This window comes from Prenolepis imparis, unplaced genomic scaffold (assembly GCF_030444845.1).
Source record: "Prenolepis imparis isolate NDT839.2.m4 unplaced genomic scaffold, iyPreImpa1.0 SCAF_13, whole genome shotgun sequence".
Lineage (NCBI taxonomy): Eukaryota > Metazoa > Arthropoda > Insecta > Hymenoptera > Formicidae > Prenolepis > Prenolepis imparis.
In genome coordinates this window covers 7,775,969-7,794,573 of record NW_028141171.1, presented here as the reverse complement: position 1 = coordinate 7,794,573, position 18,605 = coordinate 7,775,969, and the positions used below count along the sequence as shown (strand labels likewise).

The 18,605-nt window shown below is 29.0% G+C and overlaps 2 protein-coding genes across 3 annotated transcripts; both read left to right on the top strand.

Moving 5' to 3' along the window:
- The first annotated feature begins 1,277 nt into the window (after positions 1-1,277).
- On the top strand, positions 1,278-10,423 carry Roq (RING finger and CCCH-type zinc finger domain-containing protein roquin). 2 transcript variants are annotated; one of them, XM_083052506.1, is made up of 16 exons: positions 1,278-1,408; positions 2,228-2,390; positions 2,550-2,772; positions 3,267-3,500; positions 3,828-4,003; positions 4,182-4,515; positions 4,639-4,927; positions 5,227-5,369; positions 5,540-5,850; positions 6,149-6,268; positions 6,459-6,691; positions 6,974-7,101; positions 7,278-7,449; positions 7,523-7,592; positions 7,904-8,128; positions 8,454-10,422. In XM_083052506.1, exons 2-16 carry the CDS (start codon positions 2,229-2,231, stop codon positions 8,610-8,612), a joined length of 2,979 nt encoding a protein of 992 aa, XP_082908632.1. In that variant the 5' UTR covers positions 1,278-1,408; position 2,228; the 3' UTR covers positions 8,613-10,422. The 2 variants fall into 2 exon arrangements, with proteins under 2 accessions (XP_082908632.1, XP_082908633.1); XM_083052507.1 differs by having other exon boundaries at positions 1,288-1,513; positions 8,454-10,423.
- Positions 10,424-13,775: 3,352 nt separating this feature from the next.
- On the top strand, positions 13,776-18,013 carry Rs1 (Dead-box helicase Rs1). The gene is made up of 12 exons (XM_083052711.1): positions 13,776-13,876; positions 14,079-14,261; positions 14,384-14,474; positions 14,646-14,791; positions 14,973-15,278; positions 15,372-15,499; positions 15,616-15,813; positions 15,899-16,043; positions 16,147-16,657; positions 16,754-16,999; positions 17,070-17,151; positions 17,223-18,013. Exons 1-12 carry the CDS (start codon positions 13,817-13,819, stop codon positions 17,311-17,313), a joined length of 2,187 nt encoding a protein of 728 aa, XP_082908837.1. The 5' UTR covers positions 13,776-13,816; the 3' UTR covers positions 17,314-18,013.
- Positions 18,014-18,605: the final 592 nt, after the last annotated feature.

The window sequence follows — 18,605 nt, the reverse complement described above, 5'->3', positions numbered from 1 at the left end:
AATCGCTTATCTAATTAAAAATTAACCGATTTATGTCGTGTTTGGTGTCATTTTAATCGCAAAAATCTCAATAATCCATTAAAATTATTTTCAAATCGATAAATTGCGAATTATACAAATTTTATTTTCTCTAGTAACATGTCATATGATATGAAAGATTATAGATAAAGGGAGCCTCGCGAGAGAGACTTCGGAACTCTTTGATGATACGTCATTTCGCTCGCTCTTTATTCGTTCTCGCTCTGCCTTCGACGACATCGAGAACCTTTCCTTATCTACAATAAATTCACGAATGTAAATATCTTTTAAATAAAAACTAAAACTTTTAATTTGCATTTTATCGGTTTAAAAATAATTTTAATGGATTAATGAAATTTTAGCGATTAAAATGACACCAAACACGACATAAATCGGATAATTTTTAATTAAATATGTAATTTGAATTACTTGTTCAGTGAAAAATTATCCAATTTATGTTATAATTGATGTCATTTTAATCGCAAAAATCTTATTAATCTAATAAAATTACATTCAAAAATATCAAATAGAAAATATAAAAAATGTAATACAAACAAAAGCCATTTGTCACATAAATAAAACAAACCAGAAAAGTAAAATAAGTAATATTAAACCTCGGGAGAGATTTCAATGCTTGTTTACGAGATATGAAAGAAGAAAAGAAGAAAAAGAGAAAGAGAGAGAGAGAAATTTGGCTTTTAAATTTGTTACATTTCCTATATGTCATTTCCATAATAATGTGTATAATAATATATATATAATATCTGAAATGACGTGGAAAATGTGTGTATATATATTATAAATTTAAGAGCTAAATTTTTCTTTTTAAAAAATACTGTGAATAAATGTTTTTATTATTTGAAAAGAAACATCGTCATTTCGAAATATATACATGTACGATATATTTAAATAATTATATATATATATATATATATATATATATATATAAATATTTCGTATATACTCGTATATACATATATATACTCTAAAATAATTTTTTTTTAAATTGCATTTCTCGTGTTACTATACACATGTATTATTTTATTATCTCTTACAATTAGATTTAGTTACTATTTCTCACTTCGGCCGCAATATTACTGAGAGGGCGCTAGTACACAGCGCTCTTTTTCCAGTCACACTAACTCCCGTAAGACCATCGGTCTTTAATAGTACCTCGTCAGTGACTCTTTGCACCTGGAGTAGCGCCGCGTTGCGGCGTACAGCGGAATTGTCGAGCTTTCTGTCAATGTCATGTCGCCGTACATACACATGTTTCATAATCCATGGTGCGGTTGATTAGAAATCCGTGCTACTACGAAACGCGCAAAACTGCGCGAGAGAGGAGTGATGCGCAAAAACTGTAATCGATGTGATGTTTCGCTGTAACGAGGTGGGTGATGGTGCTTACGGTGGATTTTATTTACGTCGATTAATTTACGGTGTCTCCCGGATTCCGAGAGTCAGCTGTCATGATATCGAGGACGTCGCGATAGAGGCAGGTTCCCGTCAGCAAGATAGTGCTGGGCACTGCTTTGTCGAATTTTTCTTACAAATTCGACGGAAATTCTTGCGGTTATTCTCTACAATATGCGACGACAATTCGATCTGTCGAGTCAGGGTGATTTTGCCGTGATCTCTTTATCTAGAGATCCCAGCGAAATATGGTTATGAAGCTAGAATTCACAATTTGTTCGTCCTATATAACTGCACTTTCTATACTCTTATACTTTCCCCTTCGCGCTCTGTGTATTTTACATAAATTTTAGACCCTTAGAATTTTCTATAACTTTCTACGTTACATCTCTTATATTTTTTATCTACACTTGCCTCACTTTTCTATTTAGTTCACAAAACTACAAACAAAATGGTATTTTTTTTCTCATTAAAATGCAATAATTATTTTAAAAATAAATACATTAATATAAAATATTGACTATTAGTTATTAGTTATGATTTTCTAATCTTGATGAAAATGCTATGCTTGATTGAACAGAGTTTTTCTACTTATTCTGTCAAATAAACCATCTGCTATGACAGCTTATGAAATCTATTGTTCGAGGTGTAACATTACACATTATAAACAAATCGCAAGGCTATGAATGTTATAAAATATTTCTCGAAATTCTCGAAATACTTGACGAATTTTGCGATTAATTATATATTTCTTTTTCTTTCTATATAATTTTAATTTTTTTTTCTTACCTCATAGAATGCCGATACAGGCACCACAGTGGACTGAATTTCTGTCATGTCCAATCTGCTGTCATGACTTTGACGCGGCCATACGAGGTCCTATATCACTCGGTTGCGGCCACACGATATGTCGCGCATGTCTCGCCAATCTGCATCGCAAGCAATGCCCTTTCGATCAGGTATGCCAATAATATCAATAATAATATATGTATATGTATGTTTGTTGTATTGTGCATGTATGTGTGTGTGTGTACCTTACTACTAATACATATGTTACATATATTGTAAGACATGTTATTTTATTAGTTGTTTAATTATCTTTATCTCCTTTTGAACAGAGCGTTATCAACACCGATGTCGAGAGACTACCAGTGAACGAAGCGCTATTGCAATTGCTAGGAAATCCGATTTCTACCGTCTCATCAGCGTCCTTATCAAATCAGCAGCAAAATTATCAGAAGTTGTTGCCGGTCGATCAACATGCCAACTATCTACGGGCCAAGAGCTGCATCGAGGAGCTTGCGCTTTATCTCAAGCCATGCCAGACCACTAACACTGCAGGCATGTACCTATTTTTTAAATTTCAAATATAAATCGTATTAGTATTTAAGGATAGAAATTAAACTAAAGTTTATTATGTAAGAAATTAAATAATATATTATAGTAGAGATATGCTATAGAGATTATTGCTTGTAATATACCGGGTGTCCCATTTTAAAGGACCCACTCAAATATCTCAGAAACACTGCGTTAAATCAAAAAATGTTTCCTACAAAAGTTGTAGGGTTTCGAGGGGGACATAACATAGTAATATTCATATGACCTTGGGCGAAACCCTCGAAACCCTACAACTTTTGTAGGAAACATTTTTCGATTTAACGCAGTGTTTCTGACAATGAGATATTTGAGTGGATCCTTTAAAATGGGACACCTGGTATATTGCAGATTGTCAATAATTATATAATATTTATATAATGTTATTGTAAATGTATAAATTGTAATAATTGATATTATTGGTATTAAGTTATGAAATGGGATATATTTGATATATATAGGTATTGGAGGTGGGGGCGGAGGGCTAGTGTCTCGACCTATGCAACGTAAATTGGTGACATTATTGGGCTGCCAATTAGTGGAACCAGAAGGTAGGGCGCGCGCGTTGCGCGCCGCCCGCAGCCTTGGCGAACGCACTGTTACAGAACTCATATTACAGCATCAAAATCCTCAACAGCTCAGTGCCAATCTCTGGGCGGCTGTACGAGCTCGCGGTTGTCAGTTTCTCGGACCAGGTAAATTTCATTTTATAGGGAATGAAGATCGCAAATATGCTATATCTTTTTTACTTATTGTTAAAGAGAAAAATTAGAGGGAAAAAAATTAAGAGTTTAATGATATCTGACTTTCCGTGATATTACTTATCTCGCAGCTATGATTATGCATCTGTATTTCTTTTTAAATAAAACTATGTAAAATAGAACCATATTTTTTATACAAATCGTATCTTTAACTTTAGTTATTCTGTGTTTAAAATAATTTAGAGCTACACATCTATTATTTCAATATATCTTGAATATCTTTTTATTTCTACAATTACCTTTTTTTCTCGGTATTTTTAGCGATGCAAGAAGAGGTACTAAAGCTTGTGCTATTGGCATTAGAAGATGGTTCGGCACTATCGCGCAAAGTGCTGGTGATGTTTGTAGTACAGCGTTTAGAGCCACATTTTCCACAAGCCAGCAAGACTAGTATCGGTCACGTGGTCCAGCTTTTGTACCGGGCGAGTTGTTTCAAGGTAATTTACAGTGACAATCACTGTGACAAAAGTACTTTCTCGAACGCAATTAAACCATCATTTTCTGAAAAGAAAAATTATATATTAGAATTATATATTTATATGTGTAACTTCCTAAAAAATCACTGATCTCTTCCTAATGATATCAATTATTGCTATCATTTTCTTGTGTTAATAGGTGTCGAAGCGCGAGGGCGATTCATCGCTGATGCAACTAAAGGAAGAGTTTCGCACTTACGAGGCTTTGAGACGCGAGCATGATGCGCAAATTGTACAGATTGCCACAGAGGCGGGACTGCGTATTGCGCCTGATCAATGGTCGGCTCTGCTCTATGGCGATACTGCACACAAATCTCATATGCAGAGCATCATTGACAAGTTGCAGACACCACAATCGTTTGCCCAGAGTGTCCAGGAACTTGTGATAGCATTGCAACGTACTCCGGATCCTGGACAATTGAGTGGTCTCAGGCCACAGTTGGAATTGTTGGCCGCTATTGATCCCAGTCCAGGTATCTATATGCACTATGTACATATAATTTCTAAGATTTAAACAATTTTTTATAATTAAATAAAAAGAGAAAAAAAAAAGAGAATTTTTCAGATTCTACAACTCTTAAATTTATAATTTTTAGAGACGGAACCACCAAGTTTAGCCGAGTGTCGCGCGGCTTTAGAAGCTGTAAGAATAGTAGTGGCTGCATTAGTGGACTTTGTGCGACAGCATGGAGGTAGTGGTACCAGCGGTGGAAATCGAAAGTCAACGACGCAGGACAGCGGAGGTAGCGGACCTGGTGGAGGTTCGTGTCCGGGTTCGGCAACTGGCAAGTACAAAGTCAGCATGTGCAGGGATCTGGCTCTTCGCGGTACTTGTCCGCGATCTAACAATTGCACCTTCGCCCACAGCGACACCGAGCTTGATAAGTGAGTCTGTATATCTAATACATTTATTTATATATAGAAAAGGAGAGAGAAATGATTAAGGATGTGCAATATTGAAAAAAAGAAATCGATGTCTAAATAACAAATTATAAATAATAGACATTATTATCAATTGTATTTTGAAAGGACCAATAATAATTTTGAATAATAGTTAATTTTTTCACGATTATTTAATATCAAGTTATAATACTCTTTTATTGTTGTACTGCAAATTTGTATATAAATAATATTCTTGGCGATATAAAAGTATCTTATTGATTTTGTTAATACTTTTTATACAGATATAGATCGAAGAATCGCAAATTGAATGTCAGGACGAGTTCAAACCAGGTAGAATCAAAGGGCGAGAAAAATAACAAGACCTTTAATAAACAGAATGGCGATTTAACGGCTTATCATTCTGCCAAAGCACACGATAGAGAAAGTGAGTATAATGAATATTTATAATTAATATAATTCTATGTAAATGAAATATTTGAAGAGATATGCACATGCGCGTATATATGCAAATCATTAAAAAGAAAATTGTTCTTATTCTTTATTATGCTACATTAGATATATAGAATGTCTGTTATTTTGTCTTAACTGTTCCAGCGGCCGTGCAGCATCCGACGCCCATTCCGACTAATTTAGAAAGTAACTTGATCGATTCATTGACGTCGACCTACATGCTGCCGTCTGCATCCCCGCAAAATTTATCGCATCTCGGTCTATGCTCTGTAAAGGGAGGAGCAATGGTAGACGGCGAAGGATCTCCTGCCGTCCATTGCTCAGGCCATTACATAATGGCGCCAGGATCCGTCGCAGCTGTCGATTATGGACCTTCCCCGACGACCACGACCAATCTCGGGATGTGGGACAGTCCGCAAATCGTATCAGCAAATCATGTAACAAACGATAAAAAGGTGAGAGAAAATTTCTTTGTAATAAATAACATTTAGAATAATAAAACACACAAATTTATTTATTTTAATGGTAATAAAATCAAGTATTAGAATTCTGTTAATTCGGAATTGACAATTTCCTACTTGCGGAGCAAAAATCTTCAATAATAATACATTTTTAAAAGATAAAACAAAAACTAAAACTTTGTCATGGCTGGCATATACCTATACTAATTTTAATAAATAATTATAATTATATAGATAATTTTAATAAATGATAAATAAGTAATAATGATAGAATAATAAAATAACTTTATAGCAACGAACGGCAAAGACTATGTTGGCAATGCTACTGCAACGTAGAATGGAGATTCTGAATCAACTGGAAACAATTATTGGCAAGCAGCCGCAGCAACTAATCTCACCGCAAATGAAAACGGTAATAAACTGATCATTCTTTTTTTACATTCAAGAGCTTTGCACGAATTAAAAGAAATATATTTCCTTTATGAAATATTATTTTTTAAAGTATATATCTTTTGTTAAGTTTACAATATATTTTTTTGTTATGTGTAATATATATTATTTTATTTTATTCATTTATATATTTATTCTGCATTTTTCTTTAGAATTACGATCTTCGGCAGGAGAGCGACTCGTTGACTACGTCTAATAATTTCTCAATATGGACCGCCGCGAATAGCTTCCGCTGTCCTTCTAGAACGGACTCGCCACCGTCGACTTCGCATCTCCTCGACGATGATGCGCCCTTTGTGCCTCTGTTAGACGTGCCTGCTACCACCTCTTTGCCACCAGCCAGCAAACAAGGATCTATCTCAAGACTGTCCAAAACTCTAATAAGGTGCAATAATAATAATATATAAAATTATATTAATAAATTATATATAAAATAAAAAAAATATTAAGCTGAAATGAAAGAGAAAGAATACATTTGATTTAAATTGAACCAAAAAAAGTTTAACAATCCACAAAAGATAAAAAAAACTTGAAAATTACAATATAATTGGAAAGATTTATACGAGATACATATTATTATAGATTATTATTATTAATTGTTATATCTTATATTTCACTATATTAATATTATATTTACTTAATGTTATTTATATTTGTTTAATAATAGACCTCCCTGCAATGGGCCTTTGCAACACTTTGCAAATTTCTACAACGAGGGAGTTGGACCCACCTCTGCGCTGTCTACTGCATTTAGGACTCCAAATTCTGTAACTTCCTTGTATTATGGCAATCAACGTGAGTGCAAAAATAAGATGTGTGTTGTATATACATAATATAAGAATTATATTAATCACATTTATATTTTTTATATTTTATATATTAATAATAATTCGATTTTTATCAATAGATCATGCATGCACATACATATATACATATATATTGATATAATTATTAAATTGACATTATTGCAGCATACATGACAATTGACGCGAATGGTGGTATACAGTCAATGACGCCGACAAGCTCCGGCGATGGCGGTGGTGGTAGCGGTTTCGTGGGCGAGAATTACATTACTCTCGGCCGCAATATCGTCACGCCGGAATCACTACCGCAATTTTCGAGATCGGAATACATGTCGAAAGAGTGAGTAATACATCAAACATATTTGCATATGTGTATGTGCAGCTGTGTGTTATTGCATATATATATATTTCAGTTTGATCCTCGAGTCGCAGAAAGTAAAACAGCAACTCAGACATCTCGAGAAGAAACTCAATGATTTAAAGGTAATTTATTACGCTTCGCATTCTGTAAAACATGAAAAATACTAGTGAATTTATATCATATATCACATATGTTATATGATGCTAAAAATTAAAAAATTCTGATAAATAATAATTTTCTTCGATGTCTTTATTGAAGTATAATTGATATAGTGTTTTGCGGCCAAAAAAATCTGTTGTTACGAAAAGTAGAAGTAAAACTGTATGTATTGTTTTCTCTGAAAATATTTAACATTTAAAAAATTGGTCATTTTCATTATTAATCTATTCTTATTCATATATTTTTTGTTAATATATTTATGTACTTATCTTAGTTGGCAACGCAAGGAGCCACCACTTTCTTCACGATGGGCGAACGACTAGCACAAGAATTGCGGATGATTGAAGCAGGTATCAGAGAAAGAGAAAGTGACATGCGAAATTGGAGCTGCAATCCATATGGTACTGGTACTGGTACCACCACCTTTCCATGGATCCAGCAATCCTCCAATGATTGGCTGTCAAATCAAGAATACAATCAAGATTATAAAATTGAGGAGGTAAGCTATATGTCATTATATTTGATTTTTTTAAATTTGATTATTTCAGATTTTATTTCAGCATTTATTTAATAAGAGAGAGAGCAAAAAATAATCTTTACATTAATTTTTATTGAGAATTAGATTTTCGTTTTGTCGATTTTATTATTTTTCTTTTTTAATATCACTAAAAGTGATATCTTTCTTTATCGCGTTATCTATCAAAATATATATTAATCGTGACCAATATTACTTCATAAATTGTGATTATGAATTGATGCATTCAATATGTGATTGATAATAAGAATAATTTCTATGATTAATTTATTAATCGATGCATGAACAGGAGGATACATATGAAGCGGGAATCGCGAACGACATGCGTGAGCTGGAATTGCGATGGGAATTCGAATTGCGAGAGCAGGAGAAACACTGGTCCAGTGGAGGTGAGGAAGATATTATTACCACCACTACAACTACTACCACCACTTCCAAGAATAAATAATATTTATTTATTCTGCTCTATAACATATAATCTCTTCTCTTTTCTATCGATACTTTCTTTCTCTTACATCCATTTCTCCGGAAACATGTATTTTTGCATGTCTAAATATTTCTGTAAATTAATATTGATAGAAAGTAAAAGTAGAATTTCTTCAATTTGTGAAGGGATATATAAAGTACACGCAGACATGCGAATCTAAACCTCTTCAAACATTTTTATTTTAATTAATTAAATGCAGCATTGCATATGATAAAAATATGGAAATTATAATTTCACATATAATTTCTAAATTAATAATAATTACATGTACATGTTGAGCACATCAGTTCTCAATTGTTTGAAATTTAAAGATTCGTGCCACACTTAAATGTATGGCTGCTGCGATTGAGAAAAAATATCAACATTGATTTAATTCATATTGTTTACTCAGACAAATAATTTAATATATAATTTCTAATATTTGAAAATTAACCATCTTTTCAAATAAATCTCTTTAATCTATGATATCTTTGACCTATCTTTTCTTCCTTATTTAGGGAAGACATAAAAAGATAAGGTAATAAGACTAACGGAAAGATTTATGGGGCTTGTTAAAATTTAGCAATAATACGTAGTCAGTGTTTTATAAACAATGACTCGATGGAATATGAAAATATGTAGTCAAATATATTAGATAACATATTTAATTATATGCGGATCGTATATTCTTCGTTGATGATACGATATCATATGTATATATTTATATATATATATATATATATATATATATATATATATGCAAATATAATAAACAATACATTCGAAAAGAATGCTGACTGCGCTTGACCTGATCGACAAGGTTACATTATTTCTTACAATGATAATAATAATAACAACGCGTTATTATATTACATATATTGTAGATACATATATGCTAAAAAAAAAAGAAATCGCGTTCCTTTGAAGGACGTTCTGTTTATAGAATTTCTATATTCCGAAAAGAGACGAAAAGAGAAGCGAAACCACTCTACCTCGGTATTGATGACGGCTCCTTTTATGTAATCACTTTATTTGAAAATGTAATTAATTTTTATAATCAAGTCTCTGAAATCTACAAAAATATATTTAATATAATCATAATTACACACCACACACGCATCAAGATTAATTTATTTCAAATTTTTGCGAATAATGCAGGCATGTAATAATAGATTATTTCACATATTTATTACGATTTTAATTAAGATTTATTAATTTTATTAATTAAATTAATTGTTAAAATATCAAAATTTTTTGGAGCATTTTATATTTCGCGAAAGTAAATGCGAATCGAAGGAGCCGTCTCGAAGGAGGAAAGTCTGGTTATTTTTTTTAATAAATCGTTGCAATCTAAATCGTCTTTTTTTCTTTTTTTTCGGAATAATAAAGAGTGATAAGAGAACTTCCAGTTTTAGTGGAAACAACTTTTTTTTATATAATAGATAAAGTCTCTCGTTGACTTCATCTTATAAGCCTTTAGAAAAAATTATATGTTCGAATGAAAGATATCTTTTTTTTCTATTAAAAGAATTATTGATAATTCGAGTCTTCTTTTTCTTTCTAGCGATAGTATATGTACGTTTATGTAGCATTAAAATTAATGCGTTTTTTGTGTTATTTTATTAACTATTATTTTATTAATTAACTGGATTATTACTTGAGTTTTTATCCTTTCAAAAAAGAAGAAAATTGTTAAATGGAATCGGAAAATTAATATATTAGTTTCTTTTTAATTTTATATAAAATTAAAATTTATTTTTTGCACATTCTTGTTTTGCAAATTGTATGGCAAGTAAATCTGATACTAATTTTGAAAAATGAGATCATGAAAAACATTAATCTTTTTTTTTTACTAAATGTTGGATAATTAACATTATATATATATATATAACATCTTAATTTTTGATACTTCATGAAAATTAAACTCAAAATGCTAAATAAAATTTAAAAAAAAAAATTAATTTTTTGCACATATATTTTTTCTTTAAAACATATATAAAAATTTCACATAACGCTAATTGTGTGCAATAATTCGATCATTTAAAAAATAAAGAAATTATTGATTTTGTAATTTGAGAGATTGACTAATTATTAGTTACATTTTTATTATTTGACTCTTAATTAAATTTTAATTGAGATTAACACATACACATACATCAATAATATGTATTTAATCTTAATCATATATATATATATATATATATATATATATATATATATGTGTATATATATATATGCATATGAGTTTCGTATAATTATTTGAAATTAATCAATTATAGCAAAATATGAGTTACCCGGTGCAAATTTTTTACAAAGTTAATCTGATAAAAAAATTTGTGCAATTCATGTTCGTTTTTGTTCACTATTATAATGCAATAATAATCGTGCATACGTGCGTGTGATAAGTGTTGTTTATTATCAGTTTTATTGTAAATTTTATCTATATATGTTTTTATCTTCCCAATTATGTGCAGTATATAATAATTGTGTAACGGCATTACGAAAAATTTCATTAAAGAGATTTCTTTTTTAATAATAAAAAGTTAATTTATTCTCTCGAATAGGATTTCTTCAATTATTTACTTTAACACAGAAATATATACTTACAATAAGATAAATAAAATAAATAAACTTATGTCTCTCTTAAAAATATAATTTTCCAATTATTTTCTTATTTAAGAAATTACAATTTTATTTCTTAAGAACAAATATTATATTTTTTATTGGAAAAGAAATTATTAAAAAGATTTTTGACTAATAATTAAAAGAATCTCATTCAGGGAAAAATTACATTTTATATTTACACATATACATATATGCATGTATAAATGTATATATGTATATGTATAAAAACCATCCTGGCCACATATGTATAATGTGTGGCAGGAACTATCCGTTATGTATATAAATTATATACATATAAAAATTATGTACCGTTCAACTTTCTTTATTCTTTCTTTTTTTATTAATATTCTCTATATATAGGAAAATTGATTATAAAAAAAGAAATAAAAAAAAATTAAAAGATAGTTGGGTTGTGTATAAAAACCGAGGTTCGCGAAATTATCAGATTGATTATAAAAATGATCCTTACATTATTCGACAATTAATTTTTTTAATTATTAAGGTATAATTTTTTTTTTTTTTTTATATAATAAAATTAATTTGTTGAGTTTGTTAAATAAATATAGTAATACAATTTGAAAATTATAATTATATAATCATATTATAATACATTATATAATTTTATATAAATATTTATATAATTATATTAATTATTAAATTATAATTAATAAGAGTTATTACTTTTGCTAAGGATCATTATAACACAAATATCCTTACACTATTAATTTCTTTAAAGAGTCACAGAAAATTTAATTCTATCGAAATTTTGCGGATTCTCCATGTAAAAAAAATGAAAAAAAAGGAAACACTCCGGGAAGTAACGAGTGCAACGCGCAATGCTGTGTTTGTGCAGAATGTGCTTCTGATTTACTATAATATTGCATGTTAAACATGTCGCCAGCTCTACCACTGTGTATGTACAGTTCAGATACATACGTGTCGATGATGGTACGATATGATTCTAATTGATATATTAACTTGTTCTTTGTTTGAACATTATAATAATGCGATATTATATAGATAGCGATATCACATATCGAGATATATGACGATATATTATAGTCACTTAATGCACTTGCCACTTATCAGTACAACAGAGACAAACTTATTCGCCAGCGCAGGCAAATCCATCGTTTTCTTAATGCTAATAATTATATAATTGCGTATATATATATAATTATATTAAATCGTATTATATATAATCATATAATATAATTTAATAATAATTACGAATAATGATAAAATTGCAACATTGTAACAAAAACTCACGATATAAATTTATAATTAATGTTAAGAAAAATTTATAATTAATCTATACTCTGTCCCATGAGAGAGAATAATCTCAGCTGTCATCTGTCAAATCAATCTGTGGAAAAACTAAGCATTTCAATAAATATCGATATTGCGTGAGATAAATAGCAATGCCTAAATATTGATAGATACATGACTTACATTTAAAATGTATCATATACATCCACTATTGAGAATATATAACATTAGAAATCAAGACTCTTATTTCACACCTATTTACATTAAGATTTCATTCTCACGAGACAGTGTATACATTCTTATAAAATTATAATTATAACTAAAGCATTAAGTAAAATTTTATTCTATTATACATAGAAATAAAATGTTATTCTTATAATGGGTTTAGTTTAATCATATATAAATGAAGTAATTATATAAAAAGCACACTTTTGAGAAAAAGAAGAATTAATCATGATATAGCGTTGCGATGTATTTAATATTGATCAGGAAAAGATGATTGTTCCATATGGTAAAAATTTTATATTTAAGTATAAAATAAAATAGTGTAACACACTTCTCTCTTTTATACTTTACTATAAAATTATTTACTATAAAAAAAATCCATTTATATGCTCACATACAAACGTACTTTTTATGTATTTTCCAACGACTGTGTACTGTAAGTGTGAAAGTGTTAACGTATAAATATATTTATTTACTCAATATAATATTTTTGTATAACAATATTTTCCCTTACGATTTCTAAAGTCATTTTCTTCACATATTTAAGTATTTTCAATGTAGCACACGTTTTTCGCATAACAAATTTAAACGAATTGTAGCCTCTTCAATTTCCACTAATTATAAACAAATTTTTTTTCTCTGCTAAAAATGAATTAAACTTCGTTGTGAGTAAATATTTAAAATTTAAACTTTGAAATTACGTTTTCTCTATCACAATATGCATTATGTATATTATCAATAATGCAATATTTTTATAATCAATAATGCAATATTTTTATAATCAATAATGCAATATTTTTATAATCAATTAAAATATACCGCGTATATACGTAGATCTCGCTATTTATTAGGGTGCGTTCGAAAATCCTACTCGTGGGATAGAATTGAATTGACCAATCAGAACAAAGGAACCTTTGCTCCTTTCGTTCTGATTTTCGAACGCACTGACAAGCAGGCGAACACGTTTCCCGCCAATTTGCCTAATGTAAACGAAGCTTAAAATTGATACTTGTGAAGAGATCCTTTTGTTAGTATATTTCCAACCTCCAACCACGTGTTTTTCCAAGATGGATTTTGTACAGCCTGAGCCTGCAAATTATTCGGAAAGTTCAGACGAAGAAGACGATGTAAATTGAAATAATTGTATTAAAAAATGATGCACACGTATCTGTGCATTGAAACGTATCATTTCGCATATTATTATTTTTATGAATACTTTTTTATCTTAGATTTTTTAACTCTCTTTGAACGGAGGATATCGAATCTATAATAGAATTTAGTTTTTATGTTTAAATAAAGAATATTTTTTAGATTTTTTTTTTTTATTAGTTTCAGCCAAGTAAGCAAAGAAAGAAAGGGAGTAAAGACTTTGACAGTAGCTTCAAATTTATAAGCAGTGCAGCTGAATACAATTACGATCCTTGGAACGATGTGAGCAAATACATCACACGTAAACCAAAAACGAAATTAGATGATAAAATAAAGGAGATTCGAAAGGAACATAGTAGACAGGTATGTGATATTGTCATCTATATTATTTGCAAATTAAAATATGTGCAACAAATTGTATCAAATATATTTATTATTATAATTTTGTATGAAATTTATTAGAAGGAATTTGTTATATTTGTTAGGCTGGGACAGAGGATGATTTTATTAAAGTTGAATCAGAAACAGATCAGGATGATGAGACCATTTCCCTATCTGAAGATGAACTCAAAAAAGGTACATATATTTAATTTTATTTACATGATAAAATAAATTTGTAGAAATTATGATTTTCATAGATGTTACTTATATTTGCACAACAAAATAATTATGTTTATTACAATATTTATATATATATCTATAAAATTATACATATATATATATATCTTATTTATTGATTTGTTGTAGATACTGTTAAGACTAAGGAAAAGAAAGGGAAAATAAAAAAACCTGTCAAAGAAAATGATGAAAAAGCACTTGATTTTGAGGAATATACAGATTCTCAAGCATATTCTACATTTTATCAAATGAATTTGTCGAGGCCTTTGTTAAAGGTATATATGCAATAATTAATTATTACATAATGTAATAAAATAATAATATATAATTAATTATTAAAGAAATTACTAAAATAATATATACACAAAATAATATGTTAAATATATAATAAAACAGTAAACTTGATTTTAAAAAACTTAATATAAAAGCTATTAATTGATTTTTGCAAACTTGTAGGCTATAACAACAATGAAGTTTGTACAACCAACTCCCATACAAGCTGCTACCATTCCTGTAGCTTTAATGGGCCGTGACATTTGTGGTTGTGCAGCAACAGGTACTGGCAAGACTGCAGCTTATATGCTCCCCACTTTGGAAAGATTATTATACAGGCCACTGGATGGCCCTGCCATTTCACGTGTTCTTGTACTCGTACCCACCAGAGAGCTGGGAGTACAAGTTTATCAAGTGACAAAACAGTTAACTCAATTTACAACAGTAGAAGTTGGTTTATCTGTAGGTGGATTGGATGTGAAAGTACAGGTAAATTTGTCTGTTTTGTAAACTTTTTTAATATAAATAATCCCCAATCAGATAAGATAGCACTAATAAAGTTATCATATTTTTATAATGCAGGAAAGTGTATTGAGAAAAAATCCAGATATTGTAATAGCAACCCCTGGAAGATTAATTGATCACTTAAAAAATGCACCTACTTTTTCATTAAACAGTATTGAAGTATTAATTCTAGATGAAGCTGATAGGTAAAATAATATAAAAGAATATTTTCTCATATATACATACATAATATTATATATTGTATATGTAACAAAAAATAATTTATACATTTAATCATATATACATATTTTCTTAATTTAAGAATGTTAGATGAATATTTTGCTGAACAAATGAAATACATTGTAAAGCAATGTGCAAGAACCAGACAGACCATTCTCTTTTCTGCTACCATGACAGAAGAAGTTAAAGATTTAGCAGCAGTATCTCTTGATAAACCTATTAAAATATTTGTGGACAGCAATCAAGATGTAGCCTTTAATTTACGTCAAGAATTTATTCGGTAAGTAAATTCCTTCTAACATATTATTTTGAATATTTTTTAGTATCACTTTCTTGTTTCTTACTTTCAACAAATGTGATTTTAGCATCCGTAAGGAAAGAGAAGGAGATCGTGAAGCAATCTTAGCAGCATTAGTTTGTCGAACTTTTCATAATCATACCATGATTTTTGTACAAACGAAAAAACAAGCCCACAGATTGCATATTTTATTGGGATTATTAGGAGTGAAAGTAAATAAATCATTTAATATTAGTGAAATTAGTAATTATTTTTATATAACATTATTTTTTTCTTATATGTTATTTTTCTTTTTTCTTATCTTAATTTAAACAGGTTGGAGAACTTCACGGTAATCTCACACAACCGCAGCGACTGGAGAATCTCCAAAAATTTAAAGAGGAAGAAATTGATATTTTATTAGCAACTGATGTTGCTGCAAGAGGTTTGGATATAAGTGGTGTAAAAACTGTGATTAATTTTGTGATGCCTGCTACTCTACAACATTATATACACAGAGTTGGAAGAACTGCAAGAGCAGGTCGTGGAGGTGTTTCTGTATCGTTAGCTGGTGAACAGGAACGTTTTTTAGTGAAAGAAATTATTAAGCAAGCGAAAAATCCAGTCAAGAACAGAATAATACCATCTGACATAATAGAAAAATACAACAAGAAATTACAATCGCTAGAAACAGATGTGGAAAGAATTTTACAAGAAGAAAAGAGCGAGAAAGAATTAGCTAAAGTAGAGAACCAAGCTAATCGTGTTGAGAGGTTACTTAAAGCTGACGATGCCAAAGATCAGAGAAGTTGGTTCCAATCTAAAAAAGAAAGAAAAAAAGAAAAAGGTAACAAAAGAGAGTTAACGTATTTTAATATATTTTATATTCTATTGGTAGTAGTGTATCAATCATATAAACTATTAATTTTTTGTATACTTTCAGATAATTTTAGATTAAGTAAAAAACAAGTTGGCAAAGATAAAAAGCGTGAAAAGGAATCTTCCAATATAGTGGAAGAAAAAAAGAAAAAAGCGCAAAATGAACCTAAAATGGATACAGCCGAAGATAGAGCTAAGAGAGAATTAGAAAAGATAGCTGCCTATCAAGCGCGATTAGCCAAAAAGAGCAACAAACACAAGAAAATCAGAGTAGTTATGGATGAACACAATCGTGACTTTACTAAAAAAGGTATGAGATTTTATATTATTTTATAATATCACGAAAGAATTGCTCTCTTCTAACTAAATTATTATTTCAGGATCATTGAAACGATCAAGATCATCGTTTGCCACTGATCTAACAGACACGAGTAAAAAAGGTGTTAAAAGAATGCGATATGAGTAAGTATATCTGTTATCAAAATCTGAAGATATTTTATATATATATAATATATTAATCTTTATTATTTTAGGGCAAATGTTAAGAAAAAACAAAATACCTTTAAAAGGCCACAAAAAAATGTAGCAAGAAAAGGCCAAAAAAAATTTTTTAAGAAAAGTTAATGTTACAACTGTAACATAATGTATAATTAAATACATTGCATATTATTTGACTTGTTTTATTATAGAATGATTATACAATACGCCATACGTCTCACAGATTGACAGATGAATAGCACTGATTAATTGATTGTTTAATCAGATTATATATACTTTTCGTAGTTTATGACCTGTTTGAAAAAATTGCAGTACTATGCAGGAAAATAATTGTGTACTTGCAAAGATAGCATTTCAATAGAGTCAATATAATAGATAAAAATATCTGAGAAGTATATATTTAGTGAAAAAAATATGAAAAAAATATATATTAACGACAATGTAAGTAAAAATAAAATTATATAAATATATATTTTCTTAAATTTGAAAGAGATTATGCACTGGTTAAACATTGCATTGTACTGTAATTTCTATGAAAAGGTAATAAATATACGTTTTAATTCTATAATTAATGTGATGTGATCAATCATTCATCATCATTCATTGAATTCATCCGCAATTTTCATTCTTTAGATCTAATGTAGTTGAATGCTTATATTTTATAATTCTAATATAATCTGAAAACAAGTTTTCTCAAAACCTAGGCCCACTTGATTTAAATTTCATGCTTGAAATTTATATTCAATTTTTTCTCGAATATTTAGCATATTTAATAAATAAAATCGAAACAATTATATTCTTTTTATACATATGTCATTGCATGTACATTAATATAAATTAAGGTATTACACAATGATCTTTTTCAATCGGTATAATTTTAATTTTATGTTTATTTATAAATACAAAAGTTGAAGGTTTTCGCACAAGTTCTCGCAATATTCATTTTTTATTATTACACATAGAGATCATACTTAATGTGTATTATCATAGTAATTATAATAATAATCTTTATTATAATAATAATCTTTATTATAATAATAATCTTTATTATAATAATAATCTTTATTATAATAAATAATAATTATTATAATAATAATCGCGACTAAAATATGGCGATAATTTGTATTGTTAAAAACCAACAACTTTGGATCACAAAGCTAATAAACACACAACTTCTTATTTAATATATATTGTTTACGCAACAAAACTATAATATTTTCTTTTGCTGTTTATAAAGTGACGATATATTTGATATATCTGGATATATTTCTTTTGCAGAAAATGGATTTGTTGTATGTGCTTCATTTATTTATTAATAATGTTGACAATATTATTTATATGTATTTGATGTTTAAACTGAATACTATTTCTCAAGCAAAACAGTGTCGTAAGTAGATGTTTGTAAAGTAGAAAGAAAT

What these genes read in the sequence shown, in the direction of transcription:
- Roq (XM_083052507.1), top strand. Translation starts at nt 2,229, where the DNA reads ATGCCGATACAGGCACCACAGTGGACTGAATTTCTGTCATGTCCAATC. An exon ending in ACCGGGCGAGTTGTTTCAAG is followed by an intron (nt 4,004 to 4,181) that starts GTAATTTACAGT and finishes TTGTGTTAATAG; the next exon opens with GTGTCGAAGCGCGAGGGCGA. An exon ending in CTTGTATTATGGCAATCAAC is followed by an intron (nt 7,102 to 7,277) that starts GTGAGTGCAAAA and finishes ACATTATTGCAG; the next exon opens with CATACATGACAATTGACGCG.
- Rs1 (XM_083052711.1), top strand. Translation starts at nt 13,817, where the DNA reads ATGGATTTTGTACAGCCTGAGCCTGCAAATTATTCGGAAAGTTCAGAC. An exon ending in TTACGTCAAGAATTTATTCG is followed by an intron (nt 15,814 to 15,898) that starts GTAAGTAAATTC and finishes ATGTGATTTTAG; the next exon opens with CATCCGTAAGGAAAGAGAAG. An exon ending in TGGGATTATTAGGAGTGAAA is followed by an intron (nt 16,044 to 16,146) that starts GTAAATAAATCA and finishes TAATTTAAACAG; the next exon opens with GTTGGAGAACTTCACGGTAA.